The 20733-nt window shown below is 40.7% G+C and overlaps 1 protein-coding gene across 2 annotated transcripts in view; it reads right to left on the reverse strand.

The window, feature by feature from the left end:
- Nucleotides 1-20733, reverse strand: part of kcnip4a (potassium voltage-gated channel interacting protein 4a) — a gene marked incomplete at both ends in the record, with an annotated part of 160585 nt that overhangs the window by 125116 nt on the left and 14736 nt on the right. The window contains one exon of one of the 2 annotated variants that reach the window (XM_079257381.1): nucleotides 11675-11813. The exons of the other annotated variant lie outside the window; for it this stretch is intronic. Within the exon in view, the coding sequence (XP_079113507.1) occupies nucleotides 11675-11813 (139 nt within the window). Of the gene's footprint in view, nucleotides 1-11674; nucleotides 11814-20733 lie in introns of those variants that run through there. 2 annotated transcript variants of the gene reach the window in all.

The raw sequence follows: 20733 nt of genomic DNA on the forward strand, positions 1-20733 counted from the left end.
GGAAACCACCATGAGAGAGCTGATTGTTCTCAAGGCTAGGCCTGGGCGATATGACCAAAATCTCATATCACGACATAGCTCATTTGATATCCCCAAAACTATATGAAATTGTTTGTGTAATTTTGTGTCAGTCATCAGTTTTGTGTCAGATGTGCTTGGCAACAGCAGCAGTGATCTCCTTCAATCTGGGGGAACTGTGGCTGTATGACGTTTCATGGGGAAAAGCCTGTTGCAGCGTTTAAGTCTGGAGTTTATTATGAGCACTTTTGCCACCACTTGACGCTGCTTTTGTGACTTTTGCTCGTTGACTCTATTCTTTATTCTGTATTCTTTATCCTGATGCTTGAACAGGTGATAAAATGAGTTGGTTGTGTCGGAGCCTGTTGTTGGGACTGTGAGCAAGTCTGTTGTCGGTTCCAAGTCGATCTTTTTATATCCAAACTGCATCCATGCGACAGAAATTTCCCCTCTTTATGAACAAGCTCATCAGTTTTGGTTGCCTGGTCTTCTTTTAGTAAATTACCCTGCTCTGAAACACGTCTGCTACTGTCTTTCTTCATATTTGTCTATACATCACAGCATGCATGCCATTAAGAACATCTTGACGGAAAATACTGCAGTAAAGACCTTATCGTGGTGTGAACGATAGAGCCTCATATGAAACGATAAACATTTTCTATTGTCCAAATAGTATATCACTATCTATACTGTCAGCTCGCCCAGACCTACTTCAGAGCCCAAGATGGTTTAGATCATTCTAGCACATCAGAGTGTCACAATTAGTCCTGCTTCTTTCCACTTTTCTGCTAAACCACACCCCTCACTGTCCTCACCTGCCACTGCCACCTGTTTAGCCGGTATATATGCAGTCTCCACCACTCACTCTTTGCCAGATTGTCATCACCTTCATGCCTGACCTTCCAGCACTTAATCCTGACCTGCCTGCCTGTTGCCGACCCGATCTTCCCCTGACTACTGCCTTCTGCTTTGCCCTTGAAAATAGCAACTCTCAGCCCTCTGAATACCTATCCTGGAGGACCAACACTTGTAAATCTGTGGCTTCCTTCTCTTATACCAGTCTTGATTCCTGTCTGCTCAGTTGGCCTGGAGGATATAGTTCTGCCTGGCATGGTGGAGACACTATGAAATGAGTTGTACCAAGCAGAGCTGTTTAAAAGGCTATTCACTGAGCAACAGAAAGATAGTACAGAGACTTGAGCACTGAATGGAGTGGTCATATTTCCTGACTCTAATCAGGACTCAAGCAGCAGTGAGTGACATGTTGTCCATGAAGGAGATGGCTCTAAGAGCCAATTCTTTACATTGAACAAAAAAACTGATTCCTGTCAAAGAGAGCCGAATCTTTAGAAGGAAGGGGACTTTATTTTGATGGGAATACAAGTCGGTTTTATCCGTACACAGAAAGATGAGAATCGTAGCACTATTTAAAGGAGGAAGTGTGTCTTAAAAGACGGAGTGTAGTTATAACACTAGTCTGAACCCATTATTACCCCCACGGAGCTTTATAAGGGATGCTGAAGTTGCAGTTCTCTTCTTGTCAAGGTGTTTTTATCCATACTGCCTACCAGAGCTGCAATAGATGTTTGAAAGGATGAGGCGCTGTAATGTATTATTTGTCAGAAAGTCATATGATTTCTGTGTATGATGGGAATAATATAAAAAAAAGGCTCTTTTTTAAAGTCCCTGACTTGTGTACAACACTGTGTCAACTATGGTTGTTTTGAAAGGGCTTTATAAATAAAGTTGATTTGAGCGGCGTAAAAAAAATAAATAAATAAAAAAACTTTCTTCTGACGTTATTTTACAAAACTACTACATTGAAATCTTTAGAAGATTTTAAGTTTTAAAAGTTGCTAAATAACCTTTATACAGACTAAACACGTCATCACTGTTACTTATTTGATATAACTTCATCTCCTTCTGTTTATCCCTGGCGGTCCGATCCCCGGCTGCAGAAGCTGGCTCTAGGGACGTGGAACGTCACCTCTCTGGTGGGGAAGGAGCTTGAGCTTGTGCGCGAGGCTGAGCGGTTCTGGCTAGATATAGTTGGACTCACCTCAACGCATGGCTTGGGCTCTGGAACCAGTACCCTCGAAAGGGGCTGGACTTTCTTCCACTCTGGAGTTGCTCATGGTGGGAAGCGCCGAGCAGGTGTGGGCATTCTCATCAGCCCCCAACTTGGTGCCTGCACGTTGGGGTTTACCCCGGTGGATGAAAGGGTAGTTTCCCTCCGCCCCCGGGTGGGGGGACGGGTCCTGACTGTTGTCTGTGCTTATGCGCCGAACAGCAGTTCAGAGTACCAACCCTTTCTGGGGTCCTTGGAGGGAGTGCTGGAGGGTGCTCCTTCTGGGGACTCCATTGTTCTGCTGGGGGACTTCAATGCTCACGTGGGCAATGACAGTGAGACCTGGAGGGGAGTGATTGGGAGGCATGGTCCCCCCCCTCTGAACCCAAATAGTGTTTTGTTATTGGACTTCTGTGCTCGTCATGGATTGTCCATAACGAACACCATGTTCCAACATAAGAGTGTCCATATGTACACCTGGCATCAGGATTCCCTGGGCCGCAGTTCGATCGATTTTGTAGTCGTGTCGTCGGACCTGCGGCCACATGCCTTGGACCCTCGGGTGAAGAGGGGGGCGGAGCTGTCAACTGATCACCACCTGGTGGTGAGTTGGCTCAGATGGTGGGGGAGGAAGCCGGTCAGATCTGGCAGGCCCAAACGTGTTGTGAGGGTCTGCTGGGAACGTCTGGCTGAGTCCCCTGTCAGAGCGAGCTTCAACTCCCACTTTCAGCAGAGCTTCGAACATGTCCCGGGTGAGGCGGGAGACATTGAGTCCAAATGGGCTGTGTTCCGTGCCTCTATTGCTGAGGCGGCCGGCCGGAGCAGTGGCTGTAAGGTCGTTGGTGCCTGTCGTGGCGGTAATCCCAGGACTCGTTGGTGGACACCAGCAGTGAGGGATGCTGTCAAGCTGAAGAAGGAGTCCTATCAGGCCTTCTTGGCCTGTGGGACTCTGGAGGCAGCTGATGGGTACCAGCGGGCTAAGCGGCATGCGGCTTCGGCTGTTGCCGAGGCAAAAACTCGGGCATGGGAGGAGTTCGGCGAGGCCATGGAGAAAGACTTCCGGACGGCTTCGAGGAGATTCTGGTCCACCATCCGGCGGCTCAGGAGGGGGAAGCAGTGCTCCGTCAATACTGTGTACAGTGGAGGTGGGGAGCTGCTGACCTCAACTCGGGACGTAGTGGGTCGGTGGAAGGAATACTTCGAAGACCTCCTCAATCCTACCAACACGTCTTCCGATGAGGAAGCAGAGCTGGTGGACTCAGGGGTGGACTCTCCTATCTCTGGGGCTGAAGTCACTGAGGTGGTCAAAAAGCTCCTTGGCGGCAAGGCCCCGGGGGTGGATGAGATCCGCCCGCAGTTCCTTAAGGCTCTGGATGCTGTGGGGCTGTCCTGGCTGACACGCCTCTGCAGCATCGCGTGGACATCGGGGGCAGTACCGCTGGATTGGCAGACTCGGGTGGTGGTCCCCCTTTTTAAGAAGGGGGACCGGAGGGTGTGTTCCAATTACAGGGGAATCACACTCCTCAGCCTCCCTGGTAAGGTCTATTCAGGGGTCCTGGAGAGGAGGGTCCGCTGGATAGCCAAATCCCGGATTGAGGAGGAGCAGTGTGGTTCTCGTCCTGGTCACGGAACAGTGGACCAGCTCTATACCCTCTTTGGGGTCCTGGAGGGGGCATGGGAGTTTGCCCAACCAGTCTACATGTGTTTTGTGGACCTGGAGAAGGCATTCGACCGTGTCCCCCGGGGGGGCTCCTGTGGGGGGTACTCCGGGAGTATGGGGTACCTGTCGTCCAGTCCCTGTACGACAGGTGTCAGAGCTTGGTCCGCATTGCCGGTAGTAAGTCGGATTAGTTTTCAGTGAGGGTTGGACTCCACCAAGGCTGCCCTTTATCACCGATTCTGTTCATAACTTATATGGACAGAATTTCTAGGCACAGCCGAGGTGTTGAGGGGATCCGACTTGGTGGCCTCAGGATTGGGTCCCTGCTTTTTGCGGATGACGTGGTCCTGTTGGCTTCATCTGGTCGTGATCTCCAGCTCTCGCTTGAGCAATTCACGGCCGAGTGTGAAGCGGCTGGGATGAGAATCAGCAACTCCAAATCTGAGACCATGGTCCTCAGCCGGAATAGGGTGGATTGCCCTCTCCGGGTCGGGAGTGAGGTCCTGCCTCGAGTGGGGGAGTTTAAATATCTCGGGGTCATGTTCACGAGTGAGGGAAGGATGGAGCGCGAGATCGACAGACGGATCGGTGTGGCATCTGCAGTAATGCGGGCTTTGCGCCGGTCTGTCGTGGTGAAGAAGGAGCTGAGCCAGAAGGCGAAGCTCTCGATTTACCAGTCGATCTACGTTCCTACCCTCACCTATGGTCATGAGCTGTGGGTCGTGACCGAAAGAACGAGATCTCGTATACAGGCGGCTGAAATGGGTTTCCTCCGCAGGGTGGCCGGGCTCACCCTTAGAGATAGGGTGAGGAGCTCGGTCATCCGGGAGGGGCTCAGAATAGAGCCGCTGCTCCTCCGCATCGAGAGGAACCAGTTGAGGTGGCTCGGGCATCTGGTCAGGATGCCTCCTGGACGCCTCCCTGGTGAGGTGTTCCAGGCACGTCCCTCTGGGAGGAGACCCCGGGGAAGACCCAGGACACGCTGGAGGGATTATATCTCTCGGCTGGCCTGGGAACGCCTCGGGATCCCCCCCGCAGAGTTGGCAAATGTGGCTGGGGAGAGGGAAGTCTGGGCTTCCCTGCTTAGGCTGCTGCCCCCGTGACCCGACCCCGGATAAGCGGCAGAAGATGGATGGATGGATGGATCCTTCTGTTTATATGTAATAACATGAATTTTTGGATAAAATTTCAAATGGTAGATTAAATACTTGCACCAGCTTGCATTAACCACCACTTTTTTACTGATAATATAGATCTGTGATTATGATCCATTTTTCAATCCAAATCCAATCCAGCAAGCAACTTAAAGCAAGAGTGAAGACGAACAGCAGAATATTAATGGGGATTCTTGCACAATTCAGGGCCACTAGCCACATATTTAACTGTGTTGCTCATTTAACAATTGCACAATCTTTACAAGTTACACCTTGTTCTCTAGGTGAATCAGGCCTCCTAAATAGCAACTGGTATTATTAAAGGGAGAAAACTGCTCAAACACGAGTAGTCTTATTGTTCTTTAATGTTTAGGTGGATGAAGATGAAACAACAAAATTGCTCTCATCTTAATTTGTTTATTTACGAGGACTAAAATTTCCAATACAGTTCTTAGTCAAGAGTTTTCCTAATAATGGGGAAGGAGACTATTCTAATGGTTGTATGTTATATGTGCAGCAGTTTGCATGATCAAGGCGCTGTTCACAAATCCCTTTCTTAACCCCAAGTGAAAATATCAAGAAGTTAAAGATGATTTTTTTTAAAAATGTAAGCTCTTGGGAAAGCCTGAGCTGCAAAGGGATTTCAACCCCACTTTTACGCTGATGCAAGTTTCTAGCAGTGAAATGACAGTTGCTCCCACCCTTACTGCATTAGCAACAGTCCGTCCTCTCACAGGGCATGTGATGTTTAACAAAGCCGCACAACAAAGTCTAAAGAAAAATGTTTTCTAAAATGCATCCAAGACTTAAATTTGTACTTTGATCCATCTTCTGAGTCTTCAAACAGACACAGGTGCAAAGGATTATTAGAAATGTCATCAAACTAAACAGAAAAAAATCGAAAATTTGATCCTAGCAACATAACTGTTAGGGAGATTTGCCACTTTGTTACATCATCCTTACTTTGAATTATACTTTTACATTTTCATGTGATTTAGGACACCAACCAGTAAACTGTTCAAAGAGAAATGTCCTTTCTTGATAAAAACAAGATTTACCCACCACAGATCTTTAAAGGTATAGATGCCTTTTGGATAAAAGATTTTTTCAATAAAACAAACACACTGCACCATGGACACAGATGCATCTACTTTCTATCAGACAGTAAGGCTTTAGCACCTTCCTGAGTAACAAATATTGATGATGCCGTCATCTTTGGCATGTAAAACTCAGCCTCCATTTTTCACTAAACTGACTGATATGCCCACAGAAATTGAGTTTACTGTGTTTATATCCATCTGAGATGAGCTAAGCCAGCGAAGTAGGCTGTGTTTTTGTGCAGAGTTGATACTTTGCCTCCTCCTCATTTAAGACCATTTCAGGTATCAATTCAGGATGTGGCTGCTGAGAAAAAAATATTTATAAAATTTTCAACATACTTATACAAAACTTATTTAATCCAAATGTATGAAGAACAGCCGAATTTTGTGACCATGAAAGAATTCAGGAATCTAAATTAAAGCGGCATCGGGGAGGCATCACTGAACAGTGTCATGAGAAAATATACAGTTCCATGCAGAATTCCTGAGCCAATAATCACTTTGTCTTATCATTCCAGGAAAACTTTGCCAAGTTTTTCCAGTTTGTTCACTTGATTTACAAATACCTTCATCTGACAATGGTCAGGTACAGGGACTGGACAGAAATAGAGTGAACAAGTGCCATGCCTGCTTCTCCTGCTCTGGTGCGCTCAGTGTTACCGGCCTACCAATCACCGGCCAACACTACATTCCTCATGATTCTCCTCCCCGGGCTTTAATGGAGATCTCCTGTGTTCACCGTGTTATCCTCATGTGTTGCATCTGTGTTTGCCTGTGTTTTTATTCCCTGTTTGAACAGCCTCCCTGTAAAGTATTTCCTTGCAAGGCCCTCACCCTACCACCGTGTATTTTGTGCTCTTTGCAACTCTGGCGATATTCATTAACACCCCTTATACATCAACCCTGCATTTGTGTCTGCCTTCTGCAAGCTCAGTCTGACAACCAGCAGCCAATGTACAAAGAAAAGTTTGTAAAACCTTTAAAATAATTTTGAGCAATTGTTCTCAAGTTTTGGGAGGAAGTTTGTCTATTTGGTATTGTGGCTCTAAACTTTAAAACTGCATTCTAATCTGCGACTTGCACCATATTTCTGTAATGTAATGACTTGTTCAAAACCACTGATGTACCCTTTCAGTATATCAGCCTATACAAGATTAATACCCTGACATCATCATCATTCTTAGTCATATATCATCAGTTACAATCCAAATAGCTTATTGCTATTTGAGGAACATTTTATGTGGACCACCTCAGGAGTGATACACGAATGTGGAAAAACTCCTACATGGGACAAGAAATGCATCTTTAATGATATTGCACAGCGAGCTCCTTATATAGCTTGGACAAAATTACCTGGATTGGTTACAACCAAGACCAATGAACAGTCACATGTGGAAGCAGCTGTCATCTAATATCCAGCTGACATGATCTGTGTTAACTATTGTCAATCATCAGGCTACTTCAAGGTGTTATTTGGTTTGCTAATGTTGACAATACTCCAAGTAATCCCTAACTGTTAGCTGCTAATCCCCATTTATCCACAGAAAGTTGCAGGTCATGGACAAGACCGAGTAGAAGAAGCACTGTTGTGTGAAATAGCACACAAATGAGACTTGGATCACGTGCTTGGGGCTAAACACGACTTAAACCACATACATTTGTAAAAAAGGGGTATATTTGCAGGATCATACCTTTAGAAGCGGTTACATGATTTTAAAATGAACACAAATTATAGAAAACAAAAAACATACTAATTAAAACAGACAAACTTCCAGATATTTGTACGAGTTTAAAGCAGAACATTTTCTGCAAACAGACTCCACCTGCTATTATATCTGTAACTTTGCAAGATGTGCAAGATTACCAGGATCTAAATATAAAAAAATGTGTTGCAGTCATATTTAAGCTCATTTGTTGTATTTTCTCTCTAGCTGTAAAAGGACAAGCTGACAATATAAATAAGACTAATGTCATGGAAAAAGTATCAATTTTGGATCCCTTTCCTTCACCAGCTACCATTTTCACAACATATGAATCACATGAATGACAACAGTAGGACATGTCTGCATCTCTGCCAGCTAGCAGTCCCTTGGCAATCACTCTTTCTGCTCCACTCCAAACTGAGAGACCGCACGCTGGCTCAACTTCCCATCTAATCCATCATTGCCTTTTCCCATTTTCACCTTGGTTCTGCAGAGGCCTGCACTCTTAACCAAGTGGGGAACAACAGATTAAAAAGAAAAGTGAGATACTTCACTACAGCTGATATTTGGCTTAAAGCTACAAGACTTTGTGATTCCACACTGCAGGAAATCTTTCCTTTGTGTCTGTGGAAACAATGCTAATCAAGGACATACACCCCAGGAGTCTCTTAATGACATTCAACAAGTTTTTCATTATTTAGTAACATGGTGTTTGGCATATCTCCGGGTTTAGGGGGAATTCAGCAATTAATCTTTGTGTGGTTATCAACTGCTTACAGTGGCATTGTATTGTGTGTAACATCCTCAGCTTCAAATTAGTGAGAGGGTGTTGTGGGATTTGGATGTGAAAATAACAAGAAAAGGTGACAATCCATCTTTGAGCTACAGTTTCTAGATGAGAAAACTAATGAATGGACTTTCTCACGAGGATTCATTTCCAGTGAACTGGCCAAAGCAGCAGCAAATCAATTTGGCCATTTCTGTACTCTCTGAAGGACATGACCCTGTGCTGCTGTCTCAAGGTGAAGGGATAGTGCTACTTATAGCTTCAGAGAGTACTACAGCACATATCTGTATACACTATATAAAACCTGGCAAACAGCATGTCCAGATTTCATGTCGAAAGGTTATATTGATCTGTACGGCTCTATCCATGATATAAAAGGTAAACCAGCTTGCAGGTCGCACAGCTACTTGCTTGATAACTTTGCAGAAGCTAAAAAAGATCAAGAAAGTAACAAAAATTTTTATTTTATTTATTTATTTTTTTTAATTTTGCAATCTTTGCATGAAATGCATAGGATAATTAATATTAATCAAAGCAGCCCTAAATCAACGTAAAATGCTAACACAGCATCCTCTTTCAGATCTCCCCTCATATTAAAATTACGCGCGAGGCCACCATGAAAAAAACGCTACATCTTTGCCATCATTGCATTCTGGCCCACTGAATTACTGGTGCAGTGCAGAGATTCAGAGAATTTATGACAGTATCACTACCTGAGGGTTGGAAGAAGTGTGATGCTTTTGGGGTGGGTCTAATACTGCAGGGTTGATTTATTGAACTGTGTTGCATGGTATAAGTGCTGATACACCAATGTGTCACACGTATTAAAAATGGTCAAATATATGCATGTGTATATATGCGGTAAACAACTCAACAAATGCAACTATTTGTTGAGTTGTTTTGAAAATTAATCATTATCTTTATAATACAACATAATTGTTTGGCTTTGTGTTTTGTTTATTTTATTCATCCAAGTGTTGTTGCAGCAAATATGTACAGCAATTAACCTGTGTTATGTCTTCCTAATGAAATTCAGTAGCTCTATGAATAAAAGTGAAGGTAGTAAACTGCACATCATCCTGTTCATTAAATTAGTCTGTAGCTTGCTGCCCTCTACTGGCAAATAAGCTACGGTGCAATTATGATTTTCTATCATTTCTCACTGCAAAGTTCTTGTTGCAACTTATCTAAAGTAGCACAAAAGATGAAAGAAAAGAAAATCTAATTTCAGAAAAATTAACCAAAACATTTAACTTTGAGATAAGATCCAAAAAGCTTGCTGGAAACAATGTGGGATATAAACTACTGGATGTCATGCCCTGCTGTGTAAAAAGCAATCAACCTGTTTAAGTGCGTCATAGAGACAGCAGGGTTTGGTGAAAATCTTCTCCCCAGCAGACATCTGTCACAGGGACACAACATGGGTCTTGTGTATTTCAAGACACACCCGTTTTATTGAGCGGGCTCATTTTCTGGAGAATGATCCAACATCCAGAGGGTAATACGGCCACCTGGCAGGTTGATAGTGTGATCATCTGCATGCTGGGAGAATATTTTGGGAAGCACATGAGGATAATATCATTAGTACAAGACACCGCCTAATGAGAAGGGACATGAGAAGCATATGCCACAAAAGGAGGCTGGAAGCTGCTGTCTTTAACTTAAGACCACTTTTTACAACTGTGTAATATAGATGCAATTGGCAGGAAAATAAAGAAAATACCAATGCTATGGCATTATAAAACCTTCTTCTTTGTGTAGTAAAAGCTTCCACTATATCTTTTGTCAGTGACCTGTAGCCAAAAAATACAAGGCGGCTGACAAAATGCAGCCTTTTTATAGGAAGGCAGCGTTTTTCCAACGAGAAAGGGCAGTGGAGGGAATGAAAGTCCAAATTCTAATGTGACTGACAAAAACACCTGGGCCCTACTGCAGCTCCAGCTGTGGTTGCCAGCTTTAAGACTAAAAGGAGGACAGATTCAAATGACATTGTGCAGGCACACACACAAAACACATACACAAACACACATTGAGGGGGTTTTGTATGGACAGCCTAAGAAGAAGAACAAAAAAAGGACTGATTATATAATCTATTTACTATACCTGCCTTGTTGGCACCAAAATAATAAAAACTATTTTTGACTGTCTTATCAAAAATGCTTTGAATTATGTTTTAGTTTTTGTTTTGTTTTTTTTACTTTTTCCGAAAGAAAAACATTTAGATGTTTTCTTAGACAGTTATGTTCATAACATTGTAATAGCAAGCTAAATCATAATCAGACCCAACAGTTAACACTATCTGTCAAGTATACATGGCTACAGGTTTCACTGTAACCCCGCCATGACACCACAATGGGATCTATTAAAGACTGAAACAGTGATAAGAGGCAACAACAGAAAATCTTCATGAATGTAAAAATCAATGCTGAAAAAAACTATTTAGAAATATCACAAGCTTTAAACTTCAGCCTGAAATAAAAATGATATTTTCAAAAAAATATGACCATTTCTACAGTTATTTATGTTTTCACAATTATTGTGCAATATTTGCTGATATTATTACTCTGTATTTTATTGTTTCAGTGGCAAGAAAATGCAGTTGGCTGTTATGAACATATAATGTGAAAGAATCAATACTGATCGTGGTTCAAAGTGAATTAAATCTCAGGAGCTGTCAGCTGTGACTTATGCTGCAGTCAGTTATCATCGTATTTCACTGCAGCAAAATCTAATTGTGCTCCTCATTTAACGTTCAAGAATGACTGATCAATTCTACGAGGATATGAGTTAAAAGGTGACAGCTGAGCACTTCTTGGACATGTCAAATCATTGTGTTATTCATTCATTTAATTACAAAATTAAAAGTCAGCTCAACATAACAATCCAGTCTGAAATGTAATTCTGTTTTTTGTTGTTTTAAGTTGAAAGTCCACCTCTAATAGTTTTTTTTTGTTTGTTTGTTTGTTGTTTGTAGAGATGCTTACATGCTGGTTTTCTTAACTCTGGGTAAGGACCTATTGTCTCCATGCTTTTGGAAAATATTCAAATAAGCAGCATAGCACCACTGTCATAAAACTGACAAACACTTGTGTAAGAAATACGTAAGACACTAACTTTTGCCATGTTAAAAACCTGAAATGTTGCCAGTTATTTCTCCACATGGGTAAATCTGTTGCTTTTGTACCTTTGGGATTTGGGGAGGCCCAGGTGATGATGCGCCGCACTAAGCAGCAGTTGAAGAGGACCTTCTTGGAGAAACCATGCTCTTTACGGATGTGCTGCAGGTCCTCCCTCCACTGGGTTCTCTTGGTTGGTGTACACATGGCTGGAAGTTCTCTATTGTACACATCAAAAATATACTTTAATCTCAACAGTTTCTAAAAATGGCAATTAAAAAAAAAAAAAATCCCAACTGCACATAAAAAACTATAGGCGTGTTTAAATTCTATGATACAAATCTAGTCTAACTGATTAATGTAGTAAACATGACACAGCTATCAATACTACATATTGATAGCAGCTGTCAAAAGCATTGTAACTCAGCTGATTCGTTATATCTCATATAGCTGAAACCTGTACAGCAGGTTTTAGCCATTTGGAAGTGTCATGAGTTAAGGCTTCCAAGATAATGTGATAATTTGCATTTCTTATGCAGAGTGCTGTTATGCAGAGAGATAATGATATGCAAGACATTTCAGCATACCCTTTCTGAACCAGAACGAGCTCATCTTAATGTTTCCTGAACTGTTGTTTCGAGGCAAGTTATTTTTTCCGGCTGCTAAACCAAGCGCGCCCTTTCTTTGCCAATTAATTACAAGGACCATTTTTCCTGTAAACTAATTATTTCACATTTTAAAAATCACACTACCAAAAATTGTGATTCAGTCCTGATAGTAATCCCAGATAAAAACAAGCACCAGTTCCTAACAGGAATAAATAAAACATAATCAAAGGATACCACACTCGGGACTATGTCTACAGTCACCCGGAAGATCCCATTTCAAGACCAGAACTTTCAGATAAACACATCAGCTATCAACCAGCTCCTCTAACTGCAGAGGACAAAACATTTTTTAGGACTAAAAATTTGAATAATTCAATGCACATAAAAGATCAATTATCAACAGCTTCTTTGGGCATCAGCTTACCTTGAGGCTAAAACACGATGTATGTGATCTCGCTGCTTCCTAAGCCTGCAAGAGATCGTCAGGTTGCACACAAGCACTTTCCCTTTCCTGAGCTGATCAACAGAGTGTTACAAGGGATGGAAGGAGGAGGTGGTGAGGGCTGCTCTGTGGAGCAAAGCAAGTGAATGAATAGAATAGAAGAGAGAGAGAAAGAGCAAGAGAAAGAGGGGGACAGAGAAACAGAGCGAGAGAGAGAGACAGAGAGAAAGAGAGAGACTTGCTAGAAGACACTGTGGCTTCTGATTCAAGTCCGAGGTCCATGCGTGTTTGTTTTATTCATGCACCAGAGGCAAGACTCAGAGGTGCTGGTGGCTACACTGACAGTGTAGCCCTTTGATGATCCTACTTGAGCCTCTTAAAAACACATGAAAGTCTTCAGCATGCACCCACTCATAACAGCTCCAAGAGACCACAGTCACAAAATACTGTCGTTTAAATGGATGATCAAATGTAGAAAAGCTTGAAGCTAAATGACGGATCTGATCATAAAGTCGTCTTCGAGTTGACAGGTAATTAAAGTAAAATACTTCCAGGTGTTGTGTATTTTCTTAACTATACATTTATGATTTGGAATCATTTTAATGGCTTATTTGATTTGCTGGAAAGAGACTTTACAGAACATGTTTAGCTGGAGTTCTTCTGTGTTTCACACCACAGATTCTACAGAATCCATCAAATGCTGGTCTAAAAACTCCTTTTTACCTTTGCTTTTAATAAGTTTGAGTTTGTTTCTGTCTTTTTATCTTGATGCATCTTTCTCTAAAGCACTTGGATCAACTTGTTTTAAGTGTGCTTGTTACGACCCCAGTGGTGTCTAGGGGAAAAAGGGGGTTGCAACACAAAAAAAAAGTGGCAACTAAAAGTTCCAATAAAAGGGTGGGATTTTATTTACAATAATTCAAACCAAGGAAACTAGAGGGTACAACTTAAAACAACCTGTGATAGGAGCAAAACCCACTATTTAACAAAACTCCAAAAGGGATAACTCAAACTTCCCAATACGAAAGAGATAACTTAATACAATGACACAAAACCCAAACAACTCTGTAATCACAGACAAAAATACCACAGGTTCTGTAACTCTACAGCAAGTCAAAAGTTCCAGAAGGCAAAACCTCGGCAAAACCCACAAACAGTACAACAGTGGCAAACTGCGTCACACTCAAACACAGCTGCCCTGAATGAGGCTGATGATGTCCCTTAAATAGGAGAGTGGCGGAGAAGGTAGCCAATGAGCCTTGGTCCTGTAAAGTCCTTCACCAATCCTAAAGCACCAAGGGTAGAGGCTGAGATGCAGAAGGCTGGCCAATCCTGGTCTTGTGCGGGTGTTGGGACATCTTCCTCCACATTCCAGCAGGCTTGGGCCGTAACAGTGCTATAGAAATAAATTTGACATTGTGAACATAACTACAGTATGTGATCTACAGTTTTTTAAGCAAGACTTTGTTCTGTGGGTTAGTACTCCGATGTTTATCATGTTAGCATGCTAATATACTCAGTTGAAAGACCAAGAGAACTGTAGATGTAAACAAAGTTGCATTTGTGACAAAACCAGAAATTTCACAACAGGTGTCAAAAATATTGAAGTTCAATATTGAGCAGTGGTCTTTCTGTGTCGAGTCTGCATATTCTCTCCGTATAAGTGTGGGTTACCTCCGTGTACTCCAGCTTCCTCCTATTATCCAAAGACGTGCACGTCAGGTTAATTGATCCCTAAAATCTTCCTAAGAATGAATGTGAGCGTGAATGGTTGTTTATCCTTCTGTGCTGTGTTTTTAACAAACTGTCAAATTTTCAGTTTACAAAACAAGGCATTTTAAAAGAATAAAAGCAATGATAGAAGCAAAGCAGCAAAACAAAACAGGGCTCAAAAGTAACTGGTAAATACCACCCCTCTCTTAATAAGCTGCCAAAACTGCTGAGTACATAAAATCGGAAAAAAGTACTTTTATAATTGTTGAATCGACTTTGTACCAAAGAGGCATTTCTCATAGCATCATTTTAACAAAATGCCTCAATAAAAGGAGTATGATTGAATGGGGATGATGCACAACACAGCCATTATTTCACAGGCTTTAGTCCACCGCTTTTATGACTCAGCTTTGAAACTCTACCAGAAAATGGCAGCTAATGAATTTCTGTCAATGCCGACTGCAAACTTATTTATGTTTCAACAGACACTTAAATATATCTATAATTGTACAATAAATATATCTATAATTGTATCCAAATGATCCCATCTTTGTTTCGTGGCTAAATGGGATTAAGTTTACATTTTAAATCCTAAGATTAAATTCTGCACTATGATAAATGGTTATGCTTCTGGAGACACAGCACTGCTAATTGTAATTGCTTCCCCTGAGATGATAAAGACATTTTGCACCACAGAAGACAGAGGGGGGCTCTGGACAGAGAATTGGGAATAAAGCCATGCTTCCTCAGCAGACTGAGACACAGCAACGGCTGAAGCAGGTGAACAGATTGTTCACTCTGTTATGGCATGTAGGCTAATGAATGCATGATACTGCTCCTTGTGTATTAACACATTAGAGGACCATGTCTTGAGGCACGCACCAATCTTGTGGGAGAAGGCTTGACAGCTTTGTCCCCGCTACTGAATAATTCATACTAAAGAAGCTATTGATATTCAAGGCCAACGTACAGTGATATTCCACCTTGGTTTATTTAAAGTAAACTCCGAAACCATGTATAGTTGGCTCAAAAGTCGAGTCAATGCAAATTTATTTTTTTCTCCAAATACAGGTGTGCAAATACAAGAATATACAACGTACGCCATTCTTACTAATATACCAAAGAAGTATATTGTATAATGTAAAAGTACAATGAAAATTCAAATGATGTGTGTTTTCTTGAATTAAATGTTGAATTAAATAATTGGACTATGATGTATTGGAAAATTAAAAGAAAATGTTTTTAGTTATTTGCAGTGCAATCTTTAATGTTTCAAGGATGTATGTTTATGACTAACATGTGAAAATAAATCTAGATTGATGACAGTACTTTTCTAAAACTATTTTCGTACTTCCTGGATGGATTTAGGAAACATCATCTTGGTTAGTATGAAAAATTAAAACTTATTAAGAGTTTAAAAATGATCATGGTTAGGGCTAAATTATATCATCTCTTCTATAGCAGGGACGGACAACTCCAGTGCTCAAGAGCCAGTGTCCTTCAAGTCTTGGTGTCTCCCTGTTGCAACACTTTTGATTCAAGTGATTCAAGTCTTGTAATTACCCATTAATCTGAATCAGGTGTGTTAGAGTAGGGAAACATTTAAAGCCTGCGGGACATCGACCCTCAAAGACCAGAGCTGCTGATCCTTGTTCTTCAGAAAGCTGTTTTTACAAGTCGCATGTAGTTACACTCTCAACCACTGCAGGTAAAGTATTTAGAAGGAACTTCTCATAGTAGCTAAAAATTCTAAAAGTAAAGCTCTGACAGTAGGAGTTTACATTCATGACCAAAATAAGATCCTAGCCTAAAAGCCTTTCAGTAATGAGTGAGATCCATGCAGGCTATTTGAAAACAAAGTTTTGTAAAAACTTAACCTGCATCTGTAACAACACAGATGCATACTATGATCCACTGCTTTGGTCATATCTCATTGTCATACAGCCATTCATGCTTGTCACAGCACATGATTCATAACCACGCAAATGGAACATGAATCAATGTTAAGTGGGAGATGTGTGCAGCACAAATCTAAGTTACTGTCCTGCTCAAGCTGCACCATAAAAATGACTGAAATAGAATCCACAAACATTAGCTGCTAAACGTAGCACTTAAGGTGTTATGTGGTTTGTGGGGGAAATAAAAAAGTGAACTTGAAGATCCATTTAACACTTGAGACTCCACTGTTCCCGTAACAGACACCCATCTGTAATGTCAGAATGTATTCTGAAATCAATTCAGACAGACATCAGAGTATTAGCTAAATTATATTTGAGATCCAAGCTCTGACCGTGTCCCTGCAGCAGCTAGAAGATATCACAACACAAAACATCCCCCGTATTCCAGGGAAACTGGAGTGGATACAGAAGAAAAATCTAGGAATGATGATACTCAGTAAAGCCGGTCTGCAGCTCACTTTGTCAGGATGCACACTGAGAAATATGAAGAGTTGGCTGTATGATGAGTGACAGGAGAGACAAAGATACAAACAAAGCTTTAGAGGAAAACATCATCTAAAGCAAGATCAAACTGCTTACACATATAAATGGTTTTGTTTAATTTCATATCTTGTTTGGAAAAATCAGCATGAACAAAATTGTCACTTTACCTGCCAGTCTTGGGGGTCTGGAAAACACAAATAAGCTGATGCAAACAGACAGTTAAGAAATGTGAAAGATACTGAGGAAGCCAGATCTTAATAATGACTAGGAAAGCATTTACATAGTGAGAAAACTATTTATAACTGCACAAATAAAGAGTCCTCTTCAAGATTTACTGTTCTCGTACATGGTTTCCCATTTATCTCTTACCTTCAGACCGAAATTGCTATTTGGTGTGATGAATTATAAAATTTAATTATGTTTCTTGAGTAATAAATGGCTACACTGCTTTGCTTAAAGAGGATACTGTGCATAAGGAAAAGCATAAAATTCACTGCATTAAAAATAAAAAATCAATGATTCACACATAAACGAAGCAACACTACTACTTTTGGAGGCCAAACATAAAAACTTTCACCTAAAGCTTTAAAAAGAGAATCAAGCAAATTCTGCTTATATCTTTGCATAGAAATTAATTACACCTTCCAAAATGACACAAATGAAGAAATGTGAACATTCCCTTAACTATATAGACATAACTGGGTTACACTGATCTTGTTTTGTCTTCTCTGATTTTTCTAAGCAGCTTTGTTTAAAGAATTGTTTTTTTTCCATTACCCACCAGACTTTAGCTGCATTTATTTACAGTTGGCCATGCACATGTACAGAGCTGGAATTTAACCCTTGTTAACATACCCGAGATAAGCATGATATATTCAAGTCTTTGTTTAATGCAAACTATTGTAATGTGTTTAAATGATAAAAATTACATGTTTTTCTAATTGTGCAACATTATTCCTCACTATCCCTTTAAGGGAAACAGAAGCTCTTGAGCCCCTTTAGTGTTTGCAGGAGATGCTGGAGAAGGAAAATTAATAGTAAAAACACTGCTGTAAATGATGGAAGACACTCATTCAAGACAACAGGGTTCATTTGAATCAAGCCCTGCATTTCCATAAAACCCTTGCAAGGATAATGCTAAACCCATTACAAAAGCCATTACCCACAGCAAGGAGAGTTGCTACTCAGCAGCATCAGCAATATAACACTGAGCTTAAATAACAGAGCTCTGCTATATTGTCTTCTCCATTGCTCTCCAAACTACTAAACAGAGTTTTCTAATTGCATTAACAGCCCATCATTAACATGAATTCAGTTATTATAGCAGCTGAATGAAGCAGAACATTTGTATTTTGTATCATAAAAACATTCATTTCATCATTCATGTTTATATGGCGACTATGATGGAATCTACATTTTTAAGCATTTTTAGCAATGTTGTAGGTAGTGACAGATTCTTCTATTAAAGCCATTTTTATTAAAATTTATTCTTTTTTCAGTATTGAGTGGTTAAATGAAATAATGTTTACATGTTTACATTAACCAGAGTACCTATTTTATCATTTGTATAGATAAGATGCATGTATGAACAGCTGCTTTCCATCATATTCTCTTTTCTAACACTGCACACATATTCTGCATGTCTTGCACTTCTATTTTTGTTCTGCTAAAAAGGTAGATGCACTTGTAAACATAAAATTTAACTGTTCCACAACAGATGGAAACATTAGGATTTATCAACTTTCCTAAGTGTTGCATCATCTTTTTTGCCGCATCTAAACTTTAGAAGCATACACTCTCTCACACACACACACACACACACACAGCAGATACAGTCACTGCTGTTGTGTCAAAACTCTGAACAGGTTGGAGCCACAAAGCACAGTGCTCATTATTTTCTGTTGCAATGGCTTGAAATGAGCCACATTTTTCTCTCTATCACCCTTTTCTATCTCCAATGTCATGGTGGTCAAAACCCCTGCAGTTCAGGTCAGCTGCCAGTCACAGCATGGCCACACAGAAGACACACATCAAGGCTGGAAAGTCAATTTGCCCCATACACAAACATATTCCTTCCTATCTCTCATACAGCCCATGACCTTGTCCTGCAAAGAGGGGGCTAAAATTAGCAGAATGCAAGAGAGAAACGGCCTGGAGGATTAAACAAACTGCAATGCAGTATTTAAAGACAGGAAATGTGGATTTATCTTTGTAAGTAGGACTGTCACAAGCATGACATATTGGATGGTTGACTGTTATTCCAAATTTTGCCAGTAATAATTTGACTGTCTTATTCTGTTAACTTTATACTGAGGTAGGTATTCAAAACAACATTACGGCTCATGTTAAGTTTGTCAAAATTTCCCCCAACAGCTGAGAAAAGCATGAAGAAAAAACTATTCTCTGGCTTAAAACTAAGTTTTTACAAAAGTAGAAGACAAACCACCTGTTGAACTTGATCACATCTGTAAACACAGAAGTAGGAGATGCATGATTTTGGCATGTTTTACTGCATCAGGAGCAGGACAGCTTGTTATCATTGATTATGATGTTGATAGAAAGATGAGAGAAAAAGAAATCATCTAATAAAGCACTAAGAGAGCACAAACCTCTGCCAAGGGCCATAGTTCTAAAAAATTCCTTAATCCAAATGGTGATCTGGATCACCACCACAAGCAAATCAGTTCTTCCTTTTCACATTTCCAACAACTCCTGAAAATTTCATTAAAATCCGTACTTTATTTTTTGAGTTTACTTGAATACAAACAGACAAACAGATAAACGGCAGTAAAATCATAACTTCCTTTGCGTGGGTAATAATAATAAATTATAATCCAGTAAGACCATGGCAGTATAAAGTCTAAAGTTTGAGGGGAAACTGAATAATTATCTTGTTTTGGAGCTGCCCTGTGTGGATGAACTGCCTTAAAATAACTAAAAGATTAATTGCAGAATTATACAACAGTGAGCAGAAATACGCATATGCATGATGGTCTTACTCCATCACTAAATGGTCAAATGAAATGCTTTAACTGCCTTTAATAAGATAATAATCGGATCTCTAAATTATCAACCTCTCTCTACCACCCAGTTCATTTAGTTCTATCTGATAATGCATCGTGTGTGTGACATGCAGAAATGTATAAAATTGAAATGGTTCACCAACTTCCAAGCACTGTACAGTTCGGAGTTTATGTAGCAACTGTTATAAGACAATCTGCAAAGTTTTACCGTTAGTATGTTACAGATCTTCTTGCTTTGAAACTTGAGAACTCCACAATGGTATCTTTGCGGAACCAGTTGTTGTTAACTTATTTACTAAAGTGGACCTGAAATCGATACAAGCACCCCTTGAACCATGGCCAAGTAATCTGATGAGAGGGAGGAAACACGGACCACAAGAAAGCAAAGATCAGCCAGTTTAACTGGAATAAAACTTCCCAAAAACCCAACAGAAACTTGGGTTTCAAGGGGCTTTTTTTCTTTTCTGGGTTGATGGGGTGTACAACCGTAGAATTAAAAAGTTATTTGAGCAACATTTTCGGCTGCAGATTCAAACGCTGCTGAAGCGATCGCAAGTGATCTAGGAATGGATCGTCAATCACTAAATCCTAAAATGTTTAAGATATTTTATATTACTATGAAAAAAGTCTTAAAATCAGAAAACTAATAGTAAAATGCAGCTCCAAACAGTGTTGTAAAATGACAACTATCCCACACAAACAAACAGCTTCCAGAGATGCATGCAACCCTTTTACTACTGACCTAACCTTTGAGAAAACTACAAACACTCACCAAGTGTTGGAATGCCTCCATAAATTATTCAGCCACAGGGCCTGCTATCTGAAGATAACAGCGGGTCCTTATCGGTCAGCATGTACACACATTGCGCCGGTGACTATACGAGCACCTAGAGGGATTTG

Source organism: Telmatherina bonti (assembly GCF_933228915.1).
Source record: "Telmatherina bonti genome assembly, chromosome: 18".
Classification (NCBI taxonomy): Eukaryota; Metazoa; Chordata; class Actinopteri; order Atheriniformes; family Telmatherinidae; genus Telmatherina; species Telmatherina bonti.